A 23,215-nucleotide genomic window follows, 5' to 3' on the forward strand; every position below is an offset into this window, starting at 1 on the left:
AAAGAGAAAAGTCATTGGAATAAAATAGAAAGTTATTAAAGTGTTATCAAGTAGGATGAGAGAAAGTGAAATGTTACATAATGAGAGCGTAGCGCCATGCCCCAGCAGTAGCATGTTACCTGTGTGTGTAAGTACGGTAGCTGCTGTGACTCTTGGCTGACCTGACTGTGCTCTCCAGAGACACCGTTGACTCGCCGATGGCCGAGCGGTACAGCGTGCCATCCTCCATGTATGTGTTATTACAGTTCAGTGAACGCTAAGGACAGGGAAAGAGCACAGTACTGTAAATAAAAAAAATACATTTCCAAATGCTAGACCACTTAACAGCTTCCTTTGATACCAAATTATGTGAAATTACTTTCTGATTGCTAGCAAATTACTAAAATGACTTCCTTGCTACAAGATAAACTGACATTTAAACATATCCTAACTGCTGTTTCTAGACCTGTGGAGAGCAATGAATGTGTAAATATTTAATAATGTAAACGTGTTATAGTAACTTACTGTCAGTAGGGCGGTGCGTGTGGCACTGGACTCATCAGGTAATGTTTTCTTTCCCGTGAAAACGTTTTTCAGATTTTTCCTCACCTCTTTATTGAACACGATGTGGAGGAAGAAAATTAATATGCCCTGAAAAACAAACAGGAAATGATTTGTAAAAGGATAGTTTACTAAATAGCTCCTGGTAGCCATTGGCTTCTGTAGCATGTAAAAAAAATACTACAGAAGCCAATGGCTACCACTGTAGTTTTTAGGTTGACGTCAGCTGATTCTGATATTTGTAGTTTTTAGGTTGTGTAACCAAAATCCAGCGTTAAGTCAACGTCAAATCCTGAAGTAAACCCGATTTTCATTCTTAACTTTCTTCCAAATATCTTCTTTGTGTTCAGTAGAAGAAAGAAACTCATGCAGGGTTGGAACAACTTGAGGGTGAGCAAATGACAGAACTTTCATTTTTGGGTGAAAAATAACTTCTACTGTTTTCAAATTAAATGATCAGTTTGAAATTTTTGCTATGTCCTTTTTTCATAATTGTTTGATCATTTCTATTTATTTTATTTTAGTGTTTGTAGTTTTATTATTTCAACAAACTTTTTAATTTCAACAACTTAAGGCAATATTTCAAATTTTTACATTTTCTAAGTGTACATTTTCATCTAATATTTATATTTCAATTTATTTAAACTTAGTTTCTATTACAGAACTTATTTTTAATCTTTAGTTAACAATAACGACACTTGTTAAACACATCCTGCATCTGCACTGCAGTCGGCGAGATTTCCGTACACAAGAACACGCATTTAGGTTGTTTAGCGCTTTTGCATGTATAGCGAGCCTTACTTTGAGCGATAGTTAAAGTGATGCTTATTAGTCTGTTTTGGAAAAACTGAGGTCAAGAATAGAACAACTGTTACCTGCAGACAGCTGAAGATGGCAAACAGGTAGTGGAAAGTCATGACATTACTGTTAACAGCCATCAAACCCAGCAGCCAGGTGGCGCTAATGAGCAACAGCAGCAGAAAGGCCATCCGCAGAGCAGGACTGGAGCACATGTAGAAAACCACAATAAGTACCATATTTCATAAAACAATCCTCAAAAAATGCTCTCAAGGGACAAGGTAACACTGTCTTACATGACTCCAGACTTTTCATTGGAACGTTGCCTACGGCCACACGACGCCTTTGCCGCCAGCACAAAGATAATAATGTTGACCTGTTAAAGGATTGTTTATGACATATGATCAGCTGAGTATGGAGAATGGAACGAGACTGGTTAGAATGATGAACAAATCACTTACCAGCACCACTAAAGCGATGGGACCCGCAAAACTCCAGATGAGGGTGTCGTGGACGGACAGCCAGCAGAAGTCAGGGTTCCCATACCCTTGAGGATCCAAACCCACAGCCAAACCTGATGGGACACAAACATCAACATCTTAAGAAAACATACTGTTGTGGATGGTTGCCAGGGCATTGTTAAATACTTGCCAGTAATTTCTGGGGTGTTGCTTAGTGGTTGCTAAAGTGTTCAGAGTGCTATTAATGTGTTGCTATGCTGTTGAGGTTGTTTGGAGTTGCTAAGGCGTTCTGACTGGTTTCCAAGCATGTTGCTTTAGTCTCCTGAACATCGGCTGTAAAAAAAGATGGACGATGTGTCTTCCTATAGAAATGTGAAGCCAAAACATCCCATGTATGGTCGCTGTCATCTTGCGGCAGTAGCGTAATTTGGAGCCTGACATCGTGTCTACACCAGATGCTAGCGGCGCGACAAAATACTGTAGAACCCATTATAATCAGCGATGTGGTCTACACTGGATGCGGTGCGACAAATACCCAACAGTAAATTGATGCCGCGTCCTATTTATGACTTACGGACACAACGTTCAAATGAGTCTTAATGGTCACTTTTTCACGTCCAGTGTAGACAGACTTTAGCCGTTGCGGTTATATCATGATTTTTTTTTGAAATATCACGATTTTAACACGATTCTTTGTCATGTTGATTTTTCTATTTTGCAAGTTGTTTGAGCAGTGCAGCCAAACTAATTTCCCTATTATAAAGACAAAGCCTTTCAAGGTAACTTGAAAGTTACCTTGAAAAAGTAACCCCCCCCCCCCCCCCCCCCCCCCCCCCCCGTTAAAGTCAATGTGGACCAGCAACTGTTTGGTTACCCCAGATTCTTCAAAATGTCTTCTGTGTTCAGCACAAGACAGAAATTAATACAGGTTTGGGACAACATGCGAGTGAATAAATAATGACAGAAATGTCATTTTAGGGTGAAAAAGGGTCAAAAGCAGATCGTGGAGACACTTTTATCGTCCCCGATCAAAAATCTTCATATCGCACACCTCTACCCTCGGCAGAAATCGCAGACCGGGGGCACCAGACCACAAGGGCACTTTAGCGTCGGACCTCAAAGGGGCAGGGGGGCTCAAACACACTGAAGTTTGTTAAAATCCCTAACCCATAGTATGAGCAATGAATTACAGAAAGGAGTAAAGAAGGCAGGCAGCCATTCATTAAGCTGGGAGGAGCAAAGAGGAGTCGGGTCAGCCTCTATTATCTCTTGGATAGGGGCTTTTTCACCGCTTTGAGCATGTGCCAGTGGAGAAAGTGACACCCATTATGGAGAGCAGAGCCATCGGAGAGAAAACAGAGAAAGAAAAAAAAGAGCGAGCAAGAGAGCGAGAGTTAGTAATATGAAGACATTGGCGTCCTGTCTCGTTCCCACAGGGATCACACACACACACACACACACACACACACCATCCAAAAGAAGGAGCGAGTCCAAGCACGATGACATGAATGCTGGTTTACAAACATTTCTAATAGTCTATTAGGGAAATTCATGAGATGAAGGTGTGTATTCGTGTTGACACAGTGGACTTATGCTGAGCGTACAAATATGAACCTGCACAGATACTGAGTTGGGTGTAATGTATGTACATGAAATAGTAATTAGTGAATAGACTAGAGAGGGTGTGTGTGTCTGACCTGTAATGATAGCAGGTATCCCCCAGCCGATGGCATAGTAGAAGCGCATGTGGCCGTGGTTGATGTTTCTGACTTCAGTGATCATACGGTAAATGTGCAAACCTTCCACAAACGTCCAGGCAAACGTGCACATGTAGAAGTAGTGCAGGAGGATGGCTATTACCGTACATACAAACTAGAGAGAGAGAGAGAGAGAGAGAGAGAGAGAGAGAGAGAGAGAGAGAGAGAGAGGTGGTTAATATTCAACAGAAACATTCTGCCAAATTTCATGAAAACAAATGGGTTATATTTCAACCTAACTTTAAATGGTTGAATTAATAAGTAAATAAAAAGGAAGCATATTTATTAAAGTTAGCATATTGTTGTGCTAATTTTTAGGTTGATTAAAGGACAGTGCGATTTGTGACATGGTAATTAAGAGCATTTACAGAACATATTCTAATTATTTTAATACATTTTTAGATTGAGTTTTTATTATTATTACTACTACTGTAATGCAGTATATTTTGGAAAATTAGAGGAAAAATTGTTTATAAAAATGTAACAGCAAAATGAAAAAGTAAAATTAATAACAATATATATATATAAAGAAAACATTTTAATTATTTTTTTAACTATTTTATTAAAACATTATTTTATGTTTTACCATTTCAAAAAACAAACAAATAAAAAAAATTAACACTAGCTTCTCTATTCTTTTTCTATTCTATCGGTTCCTTTTCTTTTTATTTATTATACAATTAACAAAAGCAAAAAGGCCTCTAACACTAGCTTGCTCTATTCTTTTTCTATTTTCTATTTTCTTTTAATTTATTATATAATAACAAAAAAATAAAAAAACCTTGCTACGTGTACTGCGTTAAGCTAACTGAGACTTGTTATAGCACTTGCATATCTTTGCTCTTTTGTTGATTTTGATTGCTTCCATTGTCCTCAAGCGTCTGCTAAATGACTAAAATGTAAATAATTTTCCAAGGCATCACAAAAAAATACCACCGTGGTATATAAATTTACATAAAATTAAAAATAATAATTAAAACAATGAAAATTGTCATTATTTCTGTTGTTCCAAACTTGTTTGAGTTTCTTAAGTTGAACACAAAAGATGATGTTTTTAAAAATGTATTGTAGAAAGAAAGAAAAAAAACCACTATGGAAGTTAATAGCTACCAGCAACGGAAAACATCTTTTGTGTTCAACAGAAGAAACAAAACTCATACACGTTTGGAAAAACTTGAGGTCGAGTATGACAAAATGTTCATTTTTGGATGAACTATCCCTTTAATTTTATAGTGCATTATCTCCATTTACAACATGTAGCCAGAACTCACATTTATTTTAATAATGTGAAAATGTGTCAGCATAACTCTAAACCGACGCCTAGTACTAGCAGACACCAGTCACAGCATACCTCCATGAGAAAACCAGCTGGGAAACTTGGAATTTGAATATCAAATGAGAAAAAAAAAAAAAAAATTGTTTCACATGCTAGTAAAGCATCTGCTGCATCTGTATAAAAACCGGAAGTACAGAAAGCTGTAATCTGATGTATTCCAGTAAATGCTGAACAACCAGAGGCACAATGGAGATAGGAAGATGGTTTCAAACCACATATAAATGGATTTAGACCATTAAAGCCTTTCTTTACTCAGTAATGGATGACAAATCCCCAAAATAAAAGCCACCTCACAGTAATTGCAGCCATTTGTCAAAGTAACCTCAATCCACAAGTATATGCAGTTGTTAATTACAGACTTAAGAAAGTAATTAGTGGAATTTGAGAATGCAAATCTGAAATTCTGGATATCGCTGAGAGGGAAAACTACAACATGAGACTCCCTCGATGAGAGGACACAAAACCACATATGAGATCGAAACGCTCACTTGTGATTTACTTGATGAAAGATCAAACCCATAAAGCCAGTCTTGTAATTTCATGCGAGGTCTTTTGAGTTCCTTCCCACTGTCATTTTACATTATTTTGCTGTTTCCAGTTTTAAACCCATGCTGGCTTCACGGTAATATTCTAAAGATGAGTCCCTCACCGGGTTGTCAGTCTGGTTGATTCCGATGAGGAAGACCAGCTCAGAGAAGAACAAGGCGGCCACCAGGTTCTTGTGGATGCTGTGGAGATTGGAGCGTAGTTTGTGCAGGATGGCCAGCAGGATGAAGGTGATGAGGAGCGCCAGAAGAGAGGCGGAGACTGTGGTGTAGGTGACAATCTTCAGGGGAAGAACATCACCGTGCTGACAGAATAAAAAAAATTCAATACATATATACACCTAATATTATTATATATATATATATATATATATATATATATATATATATATATATATATATATATATATATATATATATATATATACACACACACACAGTGCCCTCCAAAGTAATGGAACAGTAAGGCCAATTCCTTTATTTTTGCTGTAGACTGAAAACATTTGGGTTTGACAAAAAGATGATTATGAGATGAGAGATTCATATTTCAACTTTTATTAACAGGTATTTTCATCTGGATCTGATACACAACTTAGAAGATAGCACCTTTTGTTTGAACCCACCCATTTTTCATGTTACCAAAAGTATTGGAACAGATAGAATTAACATAGATTAAAGTGAAAAAGACTTCATCAAGCCTGTGACCCATTGACATCACCAAACTTTTGCATTCTTCTTTTGTGATGCTTTTCCAGGCTTTCACCGCAGCCTCTTTCAGTTTTGGGGGGTTACACCCTTCAGTCTCTTCTTTAGACTTGGCCAGTCTAAAACCTTCCACTTCTTGCCCCTGATGAACTCCTTTGTTGTTTTGGCACAAGGTTTTGGGTCATTATCTTGCTGCATGATGAAGGATCTCCCAATCAGTTTGGTTGCATCTTTCTGTAAATTGTCAAGACAAAATATTTGTAGACTTCTGAGTTAATTTTGCTGCTGCCATCATGTGTTACATCATTAATGAAGATTAATGAGCCTGACCCAGAAGAAGCGATGAAAGCCCAAGCCATTACATTACTTGTGTAATATGTACTATAATGTACACCTGTGTACACTGTGTTTCAGATGAGCTTGTATGTTTGCAGATCCTTTCTTTCTCCAAACTTTAGCCTTTCCATCACTTTGGTCTATAAAATCAGTCCATAAAACCTTGTCCCAGAATTTTTGAGGCTCGTCTCCTGTTCTTCTTGCTAATGAGTGGTTTGCATCTTCTGGTGTAGCCTCTGTACTTTTGTTCATGAAGTCTTCTGCGAACAGTAGATTGTGATACCTTCACTCCTGCCCTCAGGAGGTTGTTGCTGATGTCACTAACAGTTGTTTTAGGGTTTTTCTTTACAGCTGTCACAATGTTTCTATCATCAACTGCAGATGTTTTCCTTGATCTACCCGTTTGAGGTGTGTTACTTAGTACACCAGTGGTTTCTTTCTTCCTCAGGAGACTCCAAATGGTTGTACTTGCTATTGCCAGTGTTTGTGCAATGGTTTGATTGATTTTTCATCTTCTCTCAGCTTCACAATTGCTCGTTTTTCACTCATAGACACCTCTCTGGTTTTCATGTTGGTTACACGTCTAACTAACTATAAATGTAGTCTGCACGAATCTGAAACTGAGCGCAGACATTCAGTGCTATTTATTGTTTGAATAATCAATTAATAGGACACACCAGGGCAACAAAACACACCTGTCAGTCACATGTTCCAATACTTTTGGTAACTTATAAAAATGGGTGGGTTCAAACAAAAGGTGCTATCTTCTAAGTTGTCTATCAGATCCAGAAGAAAATACCTGTAAATAAAAGCTGAAATGTTAATCTCTCATCTCATATTCATCTTTTGATGTCAAACCCAAATGACTGTATATGTATACTAATATATATATATATATATATATATATATATATATATATATATATATATATATATATATATATATACCCAAAAATTTAGGATGCACAATATATCGCAACCATTTCGGTATCGGCTTGAACCGATAAGAACATTAAAGGGTTAGTTCACCCCAAAATGAAAATTATGAATGAATGATGCATTTATATAGCGCTTTGTGTATTGCTGTACACCCAAAGCGCTTTACAATCATGTGTGGGGGGGGTCTCTCCTCTACCACCACCAGTGTGCAGCATCCACTTGAATGATGCAACGGCAGCCACAGCACAACGGCGCCAGTGCGCTCACCACACACCAGCTACAGGTGGAGAGCAGAGAGAGTCATAGAGCCAATCAAGTGGATGGGGATTATTAGGAGGCCATGATAGACAAGGGCCAGTAAAGGGAATTTGGCCAGTACACCAGGGTTACACCCCTACTCTTTACGAGAAGTGCCATGGGATTTTTAATGATCACAGAGCAGCAGACCCTCCATAGACAGCAACGCAGCTGAAATGTTCCCAGGTCCAGAAACGTAGTAAATGAATCTGTAAAACAGTCCATGTGACATCAGTGGTTCAACTTCAGTTTTTCGACGCTACGAGAATACTTTTTTACGCAAAGAAAACAAAAATAACAATTTACTCAACCATTTTTCTCTCCCGAGTTACGTCGTCTGCCATTTTAGAGAGCATCACAATGCATACGCTTATTATGCAGCTTTTGTTCAAGCGCGCACTTTCCCCCCGAACATAAACGTCAAATATGTTCTTGGGTACTCTCCAAAATGGCGGAACTCAGGGGAGAAGAATGGTTGCGTAAATAGTTTTTTTTTGCGAAAAAAAAAAAAAAAAGTATTCTCGTAGCATCGCAAAACTGAATTTGAGCCACTGATGTCACATTTGTTTTACCGATGTATTTATTACATTTATGGACCTGGGAACATTTCAGTCACGTTGCTGTCTATGGAGGGTCATATAGCTCTCCGATTTGATCAGAAATATCTTAATTTGTGTTCCCAAGATGAACGAAGGTCTTACGGGTTTGGAACGACATGAGTAATTAATGACATAATTTTCATTTTGGAGTGAACTAACCCTTTAAAGCAGATAAATAATGCATTATTTCCTTCAGAGACACTTCAGATGTGCACTGTTTGCCATGATTTTTAATTGCTTGAAATATGATTGGAATCACTTCGAAAGCAGTTTAATCAAAGTCTTGCATTGGAGATGATGATTTTATATGTACAGATTTAATTTAGGCTTTTATTTACATTTAAACATTGATCAATGTACATATATAGAGCACATCAAATATGGTCAACGGAAGCTCAAACATGCTCATTGCTTGATGCATGAGAATCAATGAGGTTTATTTTAATTGTGTAGACTTTCAATGGATGAAGAAAATTTTCTGAGAAAATATTGACTTTTTCTTTAATTGTGTTTACCAAAGATGAACGAATGTGAGGGTGAGTAAATTATGACACTTTTCATTTTTGGTTGAACTAAGCTATTGGGTATGATGTTGTTATTTTAGCCACAGTACCTCTCTCTTGGAGATATCCATAAGCACGGCAAAGCTGGTCATGTGATTGCACTGGCAGCTGATGTGGGTGTGGTTTCTGGAGATGAGGTCACATCCTTTAGACGACCAGGCGCCTGTGCCACCAACACTGACATACCAAGACATATCAGACCAGCATTAATTATCTACATACCAACTACTTAAAAATAAACTGATTTAAGATATTTTATTTTCATTCAAGTGATATCTAGATTATAATAAAAAATGTGAGCCTATGAATCTGTATGAAGGGGTTGTGACTCACGCGATAGAGTGGTTCCAGAATACACACACTGGTTTAGTTCTCTCCTCTGTCTCAAGAAGGTTGTAGTCCAGTGTGATTGGTTGCTCCAGAGGAATGTGTACTGGCTCACCTTCACTGTACACAGTTGTGCTCACGATGGGAGTGTTAATGACCGGACGGTTCGGCAGCCTGTGGAAAAAAACGGGCAGCAATGACATGCTAAATGGATATTCTTAGCATGGCAACAGCGTTCTGTGTTTGACTGTGGAATTGCATCAAGACTAAATATTTGGACATGTGCTTTATAGTTGGGCAAGTACTAAAAAGTGACGTTCTGTACCTGAGACTGCGGCGGTCGGGGTCGTAGTGCTCTGGTAGAAGCTGGCCCAGAGATTTATAGATGATGACTGCAGCCACATGAAATGGTGGCAGGCTCTCTGCATGCCTTTTCCTCTTGTTTGTAGCCGGATCGTGCTCTTCATCAGAGCTGCTCTGAGATTCTGGATCATCTGTAGGAGAAACTACCAGAGAGAGTGTTAATGTGAAAAATGCAGTATTTATTAACATTCCAATATTCCATATGGTGACTAAATATTACAAATCTACTGAAAAAAAACAAAACAATTTAAGTCAACCTTTATGTCATGAATTTTTGTTAGGGATTTTTCCCAGTTAGTCACTGTGCAATGGTATGTTATACTTCTGCATTCCCTGAGAAACTTTCCATTTGCTTACACAATTTTGTGAAGGAAATAATTTGAGGTGGCAGAATTTGTTAAAAATTGTTAATTTCTCAGGAGAAATCAATACTTTTGCTAGAGAACGCAAACGTTCTGTAAGAGATCGCAAGGTTTCTCAGGGAAACGCAATACATTTGCGAGAGAATGCAAAAGCTTTGCAAGCAAATGCAAAAGCACTGAAATACAGTCATGGCTAAAAATATCGGCACCGTTGCAATTCTGTCAGAAAATGTAACCCTTCTCTCAGAAAATTGTTGCAGTTGCATATGTTTTGGTACTCAAAAAAAAGCCAGAAGAAAAGTCAAATCTGATACAATTCCACACAGAACCCAAAAAATGCACTGGACAAAATTATTGGCACCCTTAACTTAAATGTGGTAGCACCCCCTTTGGAAAAAATAACTGAAATCAAATGCCCATGAATGAGTTTCTTACACCTCTCTACTGGAATTTTGGACCACTCTTCTTTTGCAAACTGCTGTTTTGAGATCTTTCCACAGGTATTCTATGGGATTCAGATCTGGACTCATTGTTGGCCATTTCAGAACTCTCCAGCGCTTTCTTTGTAACCATTTCTGAGTGCTTTTTGAAGTGTGTTTTGGGTCATTGTCCTGCTGGAAGACCCATGACCTCTGGTGGAGACGCAACTTTCTGACACTGGCCACTACGTTGCACCCAAAAATCCTTTGGTAATCATCAGATTTCATGATACCGTTCACACAGTCAAGACATCCAGTGCTAGAAGCAGCAAAGCAACCCCAAAACATCTTTGAACCTCCACTGTGTTTGACTGTAGGGACTGTGTTCTTTTCTTTGTAGGCCTCATTTCTTTTTCTGTAAACAGTGCTATGATGTCCTTTACCAAAAATCTCTACTTTTGTCTCATCTGTCCACAGTACGTTCTCCCAGAAGGATTGTGATTGTCACATAAGTTTTGGCAAACTCCAGTCTTGCTTTTGTGTCAGCAGTGGTGTCCTCCTGGGTCTCCTACCATAGCTTCCCTTTTCATTCAGATAGCGACGGATAGTGTGAGCTGACACTGTTGTACCCTGTGTCTGCAGATCAGCTTGAATTTGTTTGGAAGTTAATTCTTTATCCACCATTCGAACAATCCTTGTTGTAATTTTTCCTTAATTTTGCTCTTCCGTCCACGTCCAGGGAGGTTAGCTCGTGCCATGGGCTGTAAACCTCTTGATGATATGGACACACGAACATTAAGATCTCTGGAGATGGACTTTTAGCCTTGAGATTGTCCATGTTTTTTTCTCTCAAATCAAAGACAACTCTTTACACTTATTTATTTTCTCCATGACACACAACACAAAGGTTGAGTCAACTTTTCTCCATTTTAACTGGTTGCAAGTGTGATTACTATATTGCCCACACATGTTACTTGCCACAGGTGTGTCTAAATACAAATTACAGGAGCATCACATGCTTGAAAAGCAATTATTTCTTACAATTTTGACAAGGTGCCAATAATTTTGTCCAGTTCTGTGTAAAATTTTATCAAGTTTGAGTTTTCTTCTCTGTTTTTTTTTTGTGTGTGCAAACAAAAACAATAAGCACATGAATTGCAAGGGTGCCGATATTTTTTGGGCATGACTGTATATTATTTTCCCAATCACCATGTCCCCTCAGGGGCTCAATAGAATTACTCATATATACTGTATTTATTTTAATGTATGCTTTTACCTTTATGCTCTGAAGACTTGAAACTGAATTCTGGGAAAATAACAGATGACTTAAGGTCTTCGGGACACTCCTGGTCAGTCATTTCAAAACGAGGGATTTTTGCCTCATCTGGATAAATGGTGTCTAGATAATCCACTGCAAAAACTGACGAGTCAAAGAAAGATGAAGGTTAAGAAGAACTGTACAGTGGTCAAAACAATGTACTCAATAATTGGTTGAATCTACATTAGTAGCTACATTAGTGATTTTAGAAGTTACTCACCCATATTCTCAGTTACAATGATGAAGGGTTTAAGGTAGGTCTTCCTCATGTTCTGGGCCACAGTGTTGGCATACTCCTCAAAGTTTTTCAACAGATGTGCCGTACCTCCTTCTGTTCTTTGTATCTGATCCCAGTGCTCTTTATTACTGGCATCCAAGATTGCGCTGCCAGCCTTCACTATGTTCTGCAAAATTCAAACACATTCAGTATTTCAGGGGAAAACTCTGGACTTTTGAGTGACATTAAAAGTCTGAATCTGGGCCAAGAGGAGACATAATGAATGCGGTTTTAAAACGCATCCTTATTTTAAAACCATGTATCATGATAAGTACGTTCATGTTGGCAGATGTGCTTTAAATGTGGGCGTTTTCATTCTCATGACATCAGTCTGTGTTATTTACACTAATCCACTAAACCTCAAGGCTAAACGCTCACAATTTTGGGCTGCCAGAGCTCAAGTACAGAAGAGACCAATAGAAAATTGCCCATAACATCCCATTGTTGGTATAGCTGTAAAAAATAGTAAAAGTGCTTGCATGCGCAAAAGTTGATGTCACAATGCACAGGGTTTTGCTATATGGTTGCTAAGGTGTTCTGAGTGGTTTTTAACTTATTGCTATGCAGTTGCAAGGTTGTTCTGGATGGCTGCTATGTAAGTGTAAACTAGATTACATTTACTGAGGAAAAACTGCCTGGCAAGCACCACTTACAAGTCAAAAGAGCCCAACCCCAAGTCTTTGTGATATTTTAGATAGTGTGATGTCTACAATGGGCACTGCCAGTATAGACAACTCTTTTAATTATAATGGGACCTTATTTAATTGCGTCATGACATGCTGCATGTGTCCGTTGTTGACACGGGGTTAGAAAAATTATGTCTCCTCAACAAGTTGGTTAATTTGAGGCATAATTCATGAAGCAAAAATGGTGTGGCAGAGTGCAGCTTGATAGCTTGTTTAGTGGTTTGTTCAGATATCTAACCCCACTGTATAAACTGAAGAAGATTATATTGACAGTAGAGGTGGAGGAGTATAACCAACCTCATTGAATTTGGCGTCACGCATGGCAGCCAGGTTAAAGCCCTGCTGCTGGCTCTCATAGTGCAGCATCCAGGAAATGAGCTGGTAGGTTGTCTTAACATCATTTCCATAAAAGGACTTGGTCTGGTCAGTGGCATTCTGTAACATTTGAGCGATGTCCTTTGATTTCTGCCCATCCATTGTGGATTCATTACGATGCAACTCCTCATTCTGGTCGAAAAAAGGTGGGATATGAACAAGGGGAAGGGTTAAAGAGAGGTTACTTGAAATGTTTTTGTGATGACCAAAACAATATGAACTTTTCATGATTTAAACATCTAAATCTACCAGTTTCTTGAGGTGGGAGAATGCAATGGTGGTACAGTTGAATAGTTCAGGGGGCAACCAGGCTTTCTCATCGCTGCAGTGTCTGACAGCAGTGCCTAAAGTCAGTTAGAAAACAATATAATTAATAACTTGATAAAAAAATGATGTGTGTATATATATATATATACACGTACAGTATTTCAAATAAAAGCTTTCACTTAAAGAAGAGTTTCAGAAGTTTCTCAAACTGAAACCTCACTCCAGCAAGCACTTGGGTAAATGTGTCTTTATACAAGCGCTGCCAAGTCGTGTCCCACAATACTTTTGTGTTTGCCAACCAGCTCCCTCTAGAAACAAGGCCTCATGTTACCCAACCAATGAAAAGATCTAACTGCAGAGTTCCGCCAATGAAAATTCTTCGTTAACAGGGCTGGGTAACTTCAATGGGGGGTGGCAGTGCCAAGTGACAGAAAGCCACACAAAACAAATGCATTTGCACAAGTTTAAGCCCATTATTTCACTTAAATGTCATGCACTGAAATATAAATCTTTGTAGCTTGCCACACCAAAATATATAACTAATTTTATTTTATTTTGTACCTAATAATTTATGGTTACACTACTTTGCATTGTTCAGAATTGTAATATTTAAAATAAAGTTAGTCTGAAAAAAACTACTTTGTTGTTGACTCAAACCTAAATTAATCTGTCACAAAACAGACTCTTATTTTCCAAGTTTTCATTGTTAACTTGTATATGAAAATTTAGATATTCAGTCAGTTTGTCTCAAGAACAAGCCCAGTATTACTCACCAATAGATCCCTTGGGACAATTCATGGCAACTGGGCGTCCAAAATTGGTCCTGGGCCACCAGATTCCAGCGTCAAAAGCTTTTGGGCAGCCCTCATATACAACTGAACAGTAAAGACAAGAAACATAATGTTACTTTTGTACTTCATTAGTGTAGATTGACAATGCCGCATTTGTCATTTAAACTCAAAGCAGGTGGGAGCAAATCAGTACGTACCCTCACAACCTGTGCTGGTCACTTCAGAGAAGGGGTTGTCACAACGATTACACTGTCGCCCAATCACACCCGCCTTGCAGGGGCACTGACCAGTCTCTGGGTCGCAGATGCGAGAACTGGAGCCCAAATGGAAGCATTCACAGGGGAAACAGGTGTCGCTATCTTTCGGTCGATAGTGGTTGTCCTGTGTAAAATAGGTGTATGGATAGTCTCTAATGCCAAGTTTACACTGCATGATTTTAGCCTGATTTTTCACTCGCCGACAGGTTTTGATAAATCGCAGACAAATGCCCGAAATCGGAGGCAAATTGGTACTCGTTCATGTGAGTGACAATTATGCAGTGTGAATTATCAAAGACGTGATCTGAGAGAATCGGTGATGAAATATTTGGCATGCTAAATATCTGGACCTGTCGGTGAGTCACAATCCTGCTGTGTGAAATTATTTTTGACTGAAACATACATCGGCGATGACCTACAGCCAATGAGAGAGCATGATACAGGGCAGCTGGAAGTTCGGGGAGGAATTTTTTTTTATCAAGCAATCCAAACAATGTGGCAATATCAGTACATTTTTGCATTAGAATATACAGAACAGGTATAAGAAGATATATATATATATATATATATATATATATATATATATATATATATATATATTGTGACGAGTCGGCTGCCTCCCCACTTATTGTCATCACCACCCCGTCCCGTATTCGCCGCCCTTCACCAGGCTCCCGACGGGAGTGGGTGTGTGAGAGAGGAGGGGCGCTGAAACAGCCAGGGCTGGCGGCGTGTGATGAGGCGCACCTTATCTGAATAGAGCCTCATCACCGCCGCCGTTTAAATGCCGAGCGCGCCTCTCCGCGAGAGACCGGTCTCTTCCCCCGTGCATGCACGCTGGTGTCCTCGTGGGTCCAGGAAGGGAGCGTCGAGTAGGAAGACTGCCGCACCCGTTAGACGGCCGACGAACCAGGATGCCGGGCCGTCGAGTCCCCCAGAAGCTCCGGGGGCCCAGGAGTAGGACGTCGCCGCTAAAGGAAGCCGCCGCCACTCGCTCCCGGACCCGAGAGGGGAGCGTGTGCGGCCACCGGACTCCGCCCCTTCCCTGGACCCTTCCCTTCTGAACACTGCCCTCCGTCACAAGCCCCGCAGCACGACGAGGACACCAGATCCCTGTTTATTTTGGTCACTTTTTCCCCTTTGGACACTTTATTTTAATATCTTTGTTTAATAAAAACCTCTCCGAGGCCTGACGCCACGCCCACTGTGTCTGTCGTTTGCTCCTCCCGCCACAGTATGTATATATATACACACACACACACATATAATATAAAAAATGAAAAATAATATTTCATAATATTCTTCTATAAAGGACAAAATATTTATTGCATTTTTCTTTTTTACCACTTTGAGGGCTTTTGTAGGCTATAAGAAATAAACTCATTATAACATGCACAGAATGATTGTTTCACTTTCAAGTAGTCTATTAGGTTTGTGTAGGCTATATAACATTTTCCCAGCAGAAGTATGTTGTTAACAAGGAAGTCATCTTTGTTAATTATTGTGTGTTCGTTGAGGACTTTTTACAGACCATAATATCAGAATGATCTTGCGTTATTATCGTGTGCATTTGGCTGTAGTTTTGCGGATCAGACAGAGTTGTCAGTGAATCTTCCTATTGTAAAGTCATGCAGTGTGTAACCTCCTGTCGCCGATCCATCATACAATGTGAACACAGCTGCGACTGAATGCTACCCCAGATAGTTGTGCAGCGTGAAAACAATGGTGATCCAATGAAATCATGCAGTGTGAACTCGGCATTAAACATAAAACAACATTTGTGGACAACAAATCTGGACCAGACTTGGGTAAATTATGTAAAATTTAATCTTCATACCTTGCAGCGGCATTCCCCAGTAGTCTTATTGCAATCGGGGTTGAAGCCTTTGCTGACATCACAGTTGCAAGGGCCACACATGGGACTGCCCCACCAACCCCGAGGACATGGTTTTTCCACCCTGTGAAAAAAAAAAAAAAAATTGGGCAAAAGCTTAAACCGGGGGGATAATTTGATAATTTTGTTTTTTACTACTGAAAAGTGACATCATTGACGAAGGTTACACGTTTTAACCTGTAACATCTGAACATCTCACTCAGATCACCAATGCATCAAGCAAATCAATCAACAAGTAAAAACCTTCCCATCAATCATTGGCAGGATTTGTCATGGTATAGAGATCAAGAGATTAGATGTGAAGGTTGGCAGATTTAGATGATGAGTAATAACAGAACACTGACGACTGGAAACTGATGAGAAACAGGCGAAAAAAGACAGACTGCCCAAGCAAACAAATTTTAACATCATTTTCTTGGGTGGTCGAAGACTCTTCTACAGGTGTATGTATACATAGTTTATCCTGCGCTTTACACATAAAGCAGGCGATTTAGAAAGTCATAGTCTCCAAACATACTGTAAAAGATTGGTGAGTCAGCAAGGGAAATGGTTCAGCAGGGGAAAACAATGCAAAATGCAACAATATAACACTATGAAATCATGCATAATTGGAATAGCATAATAAATTGGCATAATAACAGTTGTGTGTACAATCAATTTCAGTGTATTTTAATGGAAATTCATCTTGGTAGAAGCTGTGCAAATTGGATAAGCCTATGCCATATTAATAACTGTTCATTTTTTATGGTAATAGTAATGCATTTCAGTTTGATTTTAAATACATTTTTATTTATTTTTCGTCATTAAATTGTTTTGGTACTGTTTTGGGTCACACATGTGACATCTCAGTCCTGGAGTACAACAACATGGGGCAACAAGTTCGCAGTTTGTTAAGAGTTGCAGTTGTTTTTGGCCTTTAAAAAAGTGCTAATAAATTTCAGATTGTTAAACGTTTTGTTGTTTATAATGATGCTAAGTAAAAGGCCAGTTGGAGGTCAAACACAAGTCCATTGTGGATTTATTTCAGGACACTGAGGCTAAGGAAAAAATTCCTTCTCTGCAATCCTCTTCTTAAAATGTGCAGACAGCAGGGCCGCATGGTGCTTATTAACTCAACATCAGGTGCTAGCAGCATGTTTGGGTCTTAATCTAATAGAGGACAGTCATGTCAACAGAGTAAGTAAAGAAACAGAGGAGAAGATGTCCCATGTGTAAGTGATGAGACAGCATGACATTCATCACTGATCAGAGGGTTTAGCAGATTAAATATGAAAATAAAAGGCAAGGTAATAATTCTGTGGCGCTTGTGTAGACTTGTGACAGGGTGTACTGTGTTGTTTTCCCCTGCTTTGTGGAGAAGAGCCAACACAGTGACAGACACACCCACCCACACACACACACACACACACACACAAACCACTGGAATGAAGATGACTTCCATAATGCAAATCATTTACACTGACTGATATACTGATATATCAGACATTGTAAGAAATTTGAACATTTCGCACTAAGCGATTTTTCTCTGTGGCAAGATATCTCATTTTCAAATCTCAGAAATCAACACGAAATACTTCAGCAATCTTGTTGTTACAATGTAAAAATCCCATTGCAAGTGCTTCAATTCCATTTTATCCATCCTGTTATTAAGTCAGTTATGATGTAAAGTAAGCTGGTCATTATGACAATATAAACCTTTATAGGGTTGTCAGGACACTGACACAGCATAAATGTGCCCCACTTTATCCTCATACATACACTATACTCGCTTAGTGCAAAATACTGTATCCTGTATAGCATATCTGAACTGCTTGATTGCTTGTATCATTGTGCAATGTAAACTATATTACTGCCCAGTTCTAATCTGGTAAATGTGACCGTAAAGCTGGTCACACACCAGACGAAAAGCGCAGAGCCGCGTCACGTCGCGTCTTTAAAATTCAAACACATTGTTTTCTATGAGCGTACGCACACTGGCGCCATTCGCCATCTGTCCGCAACGCCTGGAAATGATTCAAAACAATGTAAAGACGTGGTGCGACGCGACGTGGCGCTGCGCTTCTCGTCCGGTGTGCGAGCAGTTTAAGGCATGAAGATTTTCTGTAACGCTGGTTAACAATATATTGTAAAAAGTGGTATAAAAATGAATTTGACTCACTAACTAAAAAGACCATGTTTAAAAAGGTCAGTTTAATCAGCAGTAAAAAAAAAATTAATAAAAAAAAAACCCTAAAAGATAATTGCGACTTTTTGCGATTTCTGAGAATTGTGAGATTTGAACTTTTTTGCAAATTATAAAGTCAGAATTGCAGGATATAACCTCGCATCTGACTTTTTTCTCGTTATTGCGAGATTATATCTCGCACTATTAACAATTATTCTCGCAACTGTAAGTTTATATTCTGCAGTTGTGACTTCTGAGATATAAACTCGCAATTGTGATTTATAAAGTCACAATATGAGGGAAAAAGTCAACTATTTTCAAGTACAGTTGTGAGTTTATATCAATTACAATTCTAACTTTATTGCTCGCAATTGCTATATTATATCATGCAATTTTGACTTTATTGCTCACAACATGTAAGTTTATATCACATAATTTTGAGAAGCCAAGTCAGAATTGTGAGATAAAAAGTCACAATTATCTTTTTTTATTTTTTATTCAGTGGCGGAAATGGGCTTCCATAATAACATGTTAATTAAAGTTTACCTAAAAATTCTATTTTTGTTCCAAAGATGAATGAAACTCTTATAGATTTGGAATGACAGAATTTCCATTAATTTGCTTAACCAGCTAGATTCATAGGTCAATCAGCTTCATTAAAAAGTCTAGCCATGCTAGTTTGTTTAGCAGTATGGCGATACTGGTGCACCAGCACTAACTAGAATAAACAAGTCTGGTCTTATCTGGTATTTTATCCGGTATGCAACTTACTTGTTCTCACAGTACTGTCCATAGTAGTCCTGACTGCACTCGCATGTGTATCCATGAGAGGAGCTCGGCTTACGAACACACGTGGACAAATGCTCACAGGGGTTCAGATGACATGCATCAACACAGTCTTTGCCAAAGAAACCTGTGAGTGACAGAAAGACAGAAAGAGAAAAAGAATGAAAGAATTTGATGAATGCCTTCAAACTGAAACCAGATGCGTTTGTACAAATGCAGTGAATGTGATGCAGGTGTCAGTACCAGGGTCACAGACGCAGGTGTGTGCATTCCAGTCGTCTGTGCACTGGCTGTTGTCGGGGCAGATGTTGGAATCGCAGGGGTTGGCCATTTCACAGGCTTCTTCCACATGGATCTTTAATGCCTGCTGCATGTTGATGTTAGCCGTGTTGGTGGCAGTCTCCCCCATCCTGACACCCTGTGACACATTTGCACAAGTCAAAAGATCGAAATGTAGTGCCTCACAGGACCACGGTGCTACATAAATACAGACATACAACAATGAAGTAAAAACTTATTCATGAGACAATTTTAAAAAACTTATTCATGAGACAATTTTCTTCAGGGTCACGCACCAAATTCATCAAATGTGTGGTTTTAGGGATTTGGTTTTTTTAAATAAATTCTGTTCTTTCGAACTTTCTATTCATCAAAATCCTAATATTACAATGATTTCTGTCACGTGACACGAAAGATTAGAGAAATGGCTGCTGAAAATTCTGCTTTGTCATCACAGGAATAAATTAAAAAAATATTAAAAATATTAAAATGGTTATTGTAATAATATTTCTCAATATTACTGTATTTTCTGTACTTTTGTTAAAAAAATACAGCCTTGGTGAGCATAAGAGACTTCGACATTTGAACACTAACTAAGCTGCTTGGGATTTTTTGATAATTTCCCTCATGTTAACTTGGCATTTAATTATAGGTGATTTTCAAATATGCTGACAAATTACGTCATCAACTGTCAATGCTGTCAGATTTTCTTCAATAGGTTGAGCTGACAGTCCATCATGCATCCATCCATTCATTCTTAATTCACTTGTCAGTATTTATGTTACATGTCTAACAACAACATTATACACACCTTATGTATCAAAGCCAAACTTGACACATTGATTGCTTGAACACAGATGAATGCTATTATACAATAAATATATTGATAAGAATTATTATGCTAAAATATTAGTAATATAAACATAAATTACTTAGTTCAATATTATGCACAAAACAATTGCTTACATTTTTTAGTCCGGTATACCTTTTTTGTGTCAAGAATCAATGTATTACACATATATGATTCACTACTGCCACTGTATCATGCAAGTTGAAAGATTCAAAGGCTTTCTCTTGGCCTCACCTGCATGCATCCCTTAAAACCCTGCTCAACGCTGTTACTCTGTCCCAGAAGTCCTCCAATGAACAGACTCCTCAGCTTGAGTCCAGGCAGCACGTTTCCGATCTCTGCTGACTTCTGTAAAGCGTGGAAGACTTCAGTAAAGAGGTTTCAGCAAAGGACTGTTCTGTTTTTTTAAGACCACAGAACTGACCATGAACATGTCGTAGTTCAGGTACACATTTGCCATGTACTTTGTGTCCGTCCCATCTTTGCTACTCCTCAGCTCCACGAGGAGGTGATGCCATTCCCCGTCATTCACTCGGACTTCTGGGAAATCCAGCGTGGCCACTTTCTGCTCTCCCAGAAGTACTTGAAACTGCACATACTTGTCCCTTATCTTAGAAAAAGTCAGGAAATGTTTTAAAATGACAGTCATACCTGATTAGGAAATGGTATAAGAATGAATTTACATCAAATAAGAATGACCTATATGACATTTGACACTCACCAGAAGGTTAACTTGAGATGTGTCGCCAGCATTGACTTGCATTAGGGTTGCGGATCCAATGCTTTGTCTGGTGCGAAACATTAGGCTGATGTACCAGGGCACAGCGATGGTGATATCAGGGTCGTTCCATGACACCATGGCACGACCATCAAAGTGCTGCGGTGAAGGCATGACTGCAAGAAAGTAAGAAACAATTCATGACTGACTGCATAAAAAACACTTTCCAGGAAAATGGAGCCTTTGGAGTCTGCTGTAGTAGAGTCACAAAGTCAAGTGAGGACTCGAGAACCCTTCAGCAATGAGCCCTGATCACTGGCAAACAGACTGGGAAAAATCTCTACACTAGCACAATCCACAGTTCCTGCTGCAGCCTTGAAATCATTCTGTTATAGAAGACATTTCCCTGAGAGAGAAGCAAAGAATTAAAACCAAGACATGCTAATATTACATTCACGTTTATGCTTTTGACATACACTTTACTGTGATTAACATTGAAGTCAAGGCCTCATTTGTATCACTTCACACACACTGACTGGGAATCAAACACATGGCCTTTATAATTTTCTGGAGTTTGAGCTATATACATAAATTTGAAATTTCATACATACATACGTTTGGGCTTGATCCTTGATTCTTGAAAAATGGTAATATTTCTGAAATGTGAAGATGCATAATGAACCAATGCATCACAAATATTTCCAGACGACACTAACATGACTGAAATTTGAGAGATCGCCAAGGAACTGCCAGCCATTGCAGGCAGAATTACATGTTTTACTAGAGATGGACATTCTATCTGTGCTATGGCAGAAGCGTAGAGGTGATAAAATCTAAATTACGCTCTGGAAACAAGCCATTAGCTCTAAAACAGTGCTATCCTGTAACGAAAACAAACCGCAAAATTGGGGCTACTTCAGGCATCCATCTAATCAGCATCAAAAACAACACCCTTTCCTAGCAGGAACACTTCCCTGCCAAAACATAAAATTGGAGAAGGCTGTTTCAGTCAACACGGTTGTTTGTTAGATGATGACATGACTTGAACATCTAGAATTTATAATGAAGCGCTGCCCCAACAGGCCTGTGAAGGGACCTGAAAGAGACCAGCATGATTCACGCTATCCCCTCTTGTTTGGGCACCCCAAGCCTTACAGAACGTACAACCGCAAAAAAAAAACAGCCAGTGGCGATGTCAGATACACTATAATTTGGGTTGTTCAAACACATGCAAACACACCCACTTTCAAACACAACTGTCAATTAATCGCAGTAGAGTTGTAAAGTAGTGTGTAAAGTCCTGTTGAGTATGTATCAGAATTGACTGCCAATGATGGCAAATGTGGCAAATTTATTGGCCTGTAAACTGTGACAAGCATGTTTTTCTAGGCAACAAAAGCGCTGACTTCACAAATCCACCAAAGAATGAGGTAAGAACAGAAGGTCCGGTACTTCCTTTAATTATGAGGAAATGTGGGAACAGTCATTTTAATCTAGACTGAAAGTTGCTCCAAAACTGACAATTAAACTCTGTTACAAAACCTAATGAGCTGTCTACTTAAAAATTGTGTTATGTTCTAAGATTCCTCATTTTGAGCCAAATCTAAGACGGCTTTGCTGTATCTTTAACAGAGATATCAATCCCAGAATGCATTGCAACAAGCAAAGCAGAAGAGTTGAGGGAAAAATATTAATATATGTCATTTAGGGCTATGACAATATTAGCTTTTAGATAATAGTGGCTCCCGATAGAACTCACAATAATGAAATTATCACAATATCTTTAGAAAATCTGAGAAAATTAAAACAAACAATAATAATCAGTCAAATTCATCTTTAACTTTTTTAATGGTCATTCAATCACACTCAAAAACGTTTAGAAAGATTAAGAGAGAGTTTAGCGCTGGATTGTTTATGATATTATCAAATGTGTAAAATTTACACAAAATCAGTATTTACCTTTTTTAAATATCACTGTTATCAGCAGTGTTGGGGAAAGTTACTTTTAAAAGTAATGCATTACAATATTGCGTTACTCCCTAAAAAAGTAACTAATTACTTTTTATGGAAAGTAATGCGTTACGTTACTTTTGCATTACTTTTTAATGCAAGAAGTTATATTTATAGCAAATGTAAAAGCCCTTTCACACCAAAAAGTGTAATGAATAAACCTCAGGCTGAAGGAAAAGTAAATTCACATCTGTAA

General features: G+C 38.7%; 2 protein-coding genes across 2 annotated transcripts in view; one reads left to right on the plus strand and one right to left on the minus strand.

Moving 5' to 3' along the window:
- Positions 1 to 23,215, plus strand: part of LOC306861483 (uncharacterized protein) — an 814,549-nt gene that overhangs the window by 734,086 nt on the left and 57,248 nt on the right. The window lies entirely within an intron of this gene.
- The window catches only part of LOC306861480 (cadherin EGF LAG seven-pass G-type receptor 1-like), a gene marked incomplete at its 5' end in the record, with an annotated part of 116,603 nt that overhangs the window by 4,188 nt on the left and 89,200 nt on the right, over positions 1 to 23,215 (minus strand). Inside the window, 22 exons of the mRNA XM_079403744.1 lie at positions 120 to 256; positions 505 to 630; positions 1,416 to 1,542; positions 1,635 to 1,714; positions 1,800 to 1,912; positions 3,497 to 3,671; positions 5,542 to 5,742; positions 8,927 to 9,053; positions 9,210 to 9,377; positions 9,529 to 9,709; positions 11,624 to 11,767; positions 11,886 to 12,069; positions 12,926 to 13,135; positions 13,253 to 13,347; positions 14,044 to 14,145; positions 14,259 to 14,442; positions 16,156 to 16,276; positions 19,148 to 19,289; positions 19,406 to 19,580; positions 20,526 to 20,639; positions 20,716 to 20,901; positions 21,013 to 21,185. Coding sequence (XP_079259870.1) covers positions 120 to 256; positions 505 to 630; positions 1,416 to 1,542; positions 1,635 to 1,714; positions 1,800 to 1,912; positions 3,497 to 3,671; positions 5,542 to 5,742; positions 8,927 to 9,053; positions 9,210 to 9,377; positions 9,529 to 9,709; positions 11,624 to 11,767; positions 11,886 to 12,069; positions 12,926 to 13,135; positions 13,253 to 13,347; positions 14,044 to 14,145; positions 14,259 to 14,442; positions 16,156 to 16,276; positions 19,148 to 19,289; positions 19,406 to 19,580; positions 20,526 to 20,639; positions 20,716 to 20,901; positions 21,013 to 21,185 — 3,265 coding nt within the window. The remainder of the gene's footprint in view (positions 1 to 119; positions 257 to 504; positions 631 to 1,415; positions 1,543 to 1,634; positions 1,715 to 1,799; positions 1,913 to 3,496; positions 3,672 to 5,541; positions 5,743 to 8,926; positions 9,054 to 9,209; positions 9,378 to 9,528; positions 9,710 to 11,623; positions 11,768 to 11,885; positions 12,070 to 12,925; positions 13,136 to 13,252; positions 13,348 to 14,043; positions 14,146 to 14,258; positions 14,443 to 16,155; positions 16,277 to 19,147; positions 19,290 to 19,405; positions 19,581 to 20,525; positions 20,640 to 20,715; positions 20,902 to 21,012; positions 21,186 to 23,215) is intronic.

Source organism: Barbus barbus, assembly GCF_936440315.1.
Source record: "Barbus barbus genome assembly, chromosome: 42".
Classification (NCBI taxonomy): Eukaryota; Metazoa; Chordata; class Actinopteri; order Cypriniformes; family Cyprinidae; genus Barbus; species Barbus barbus.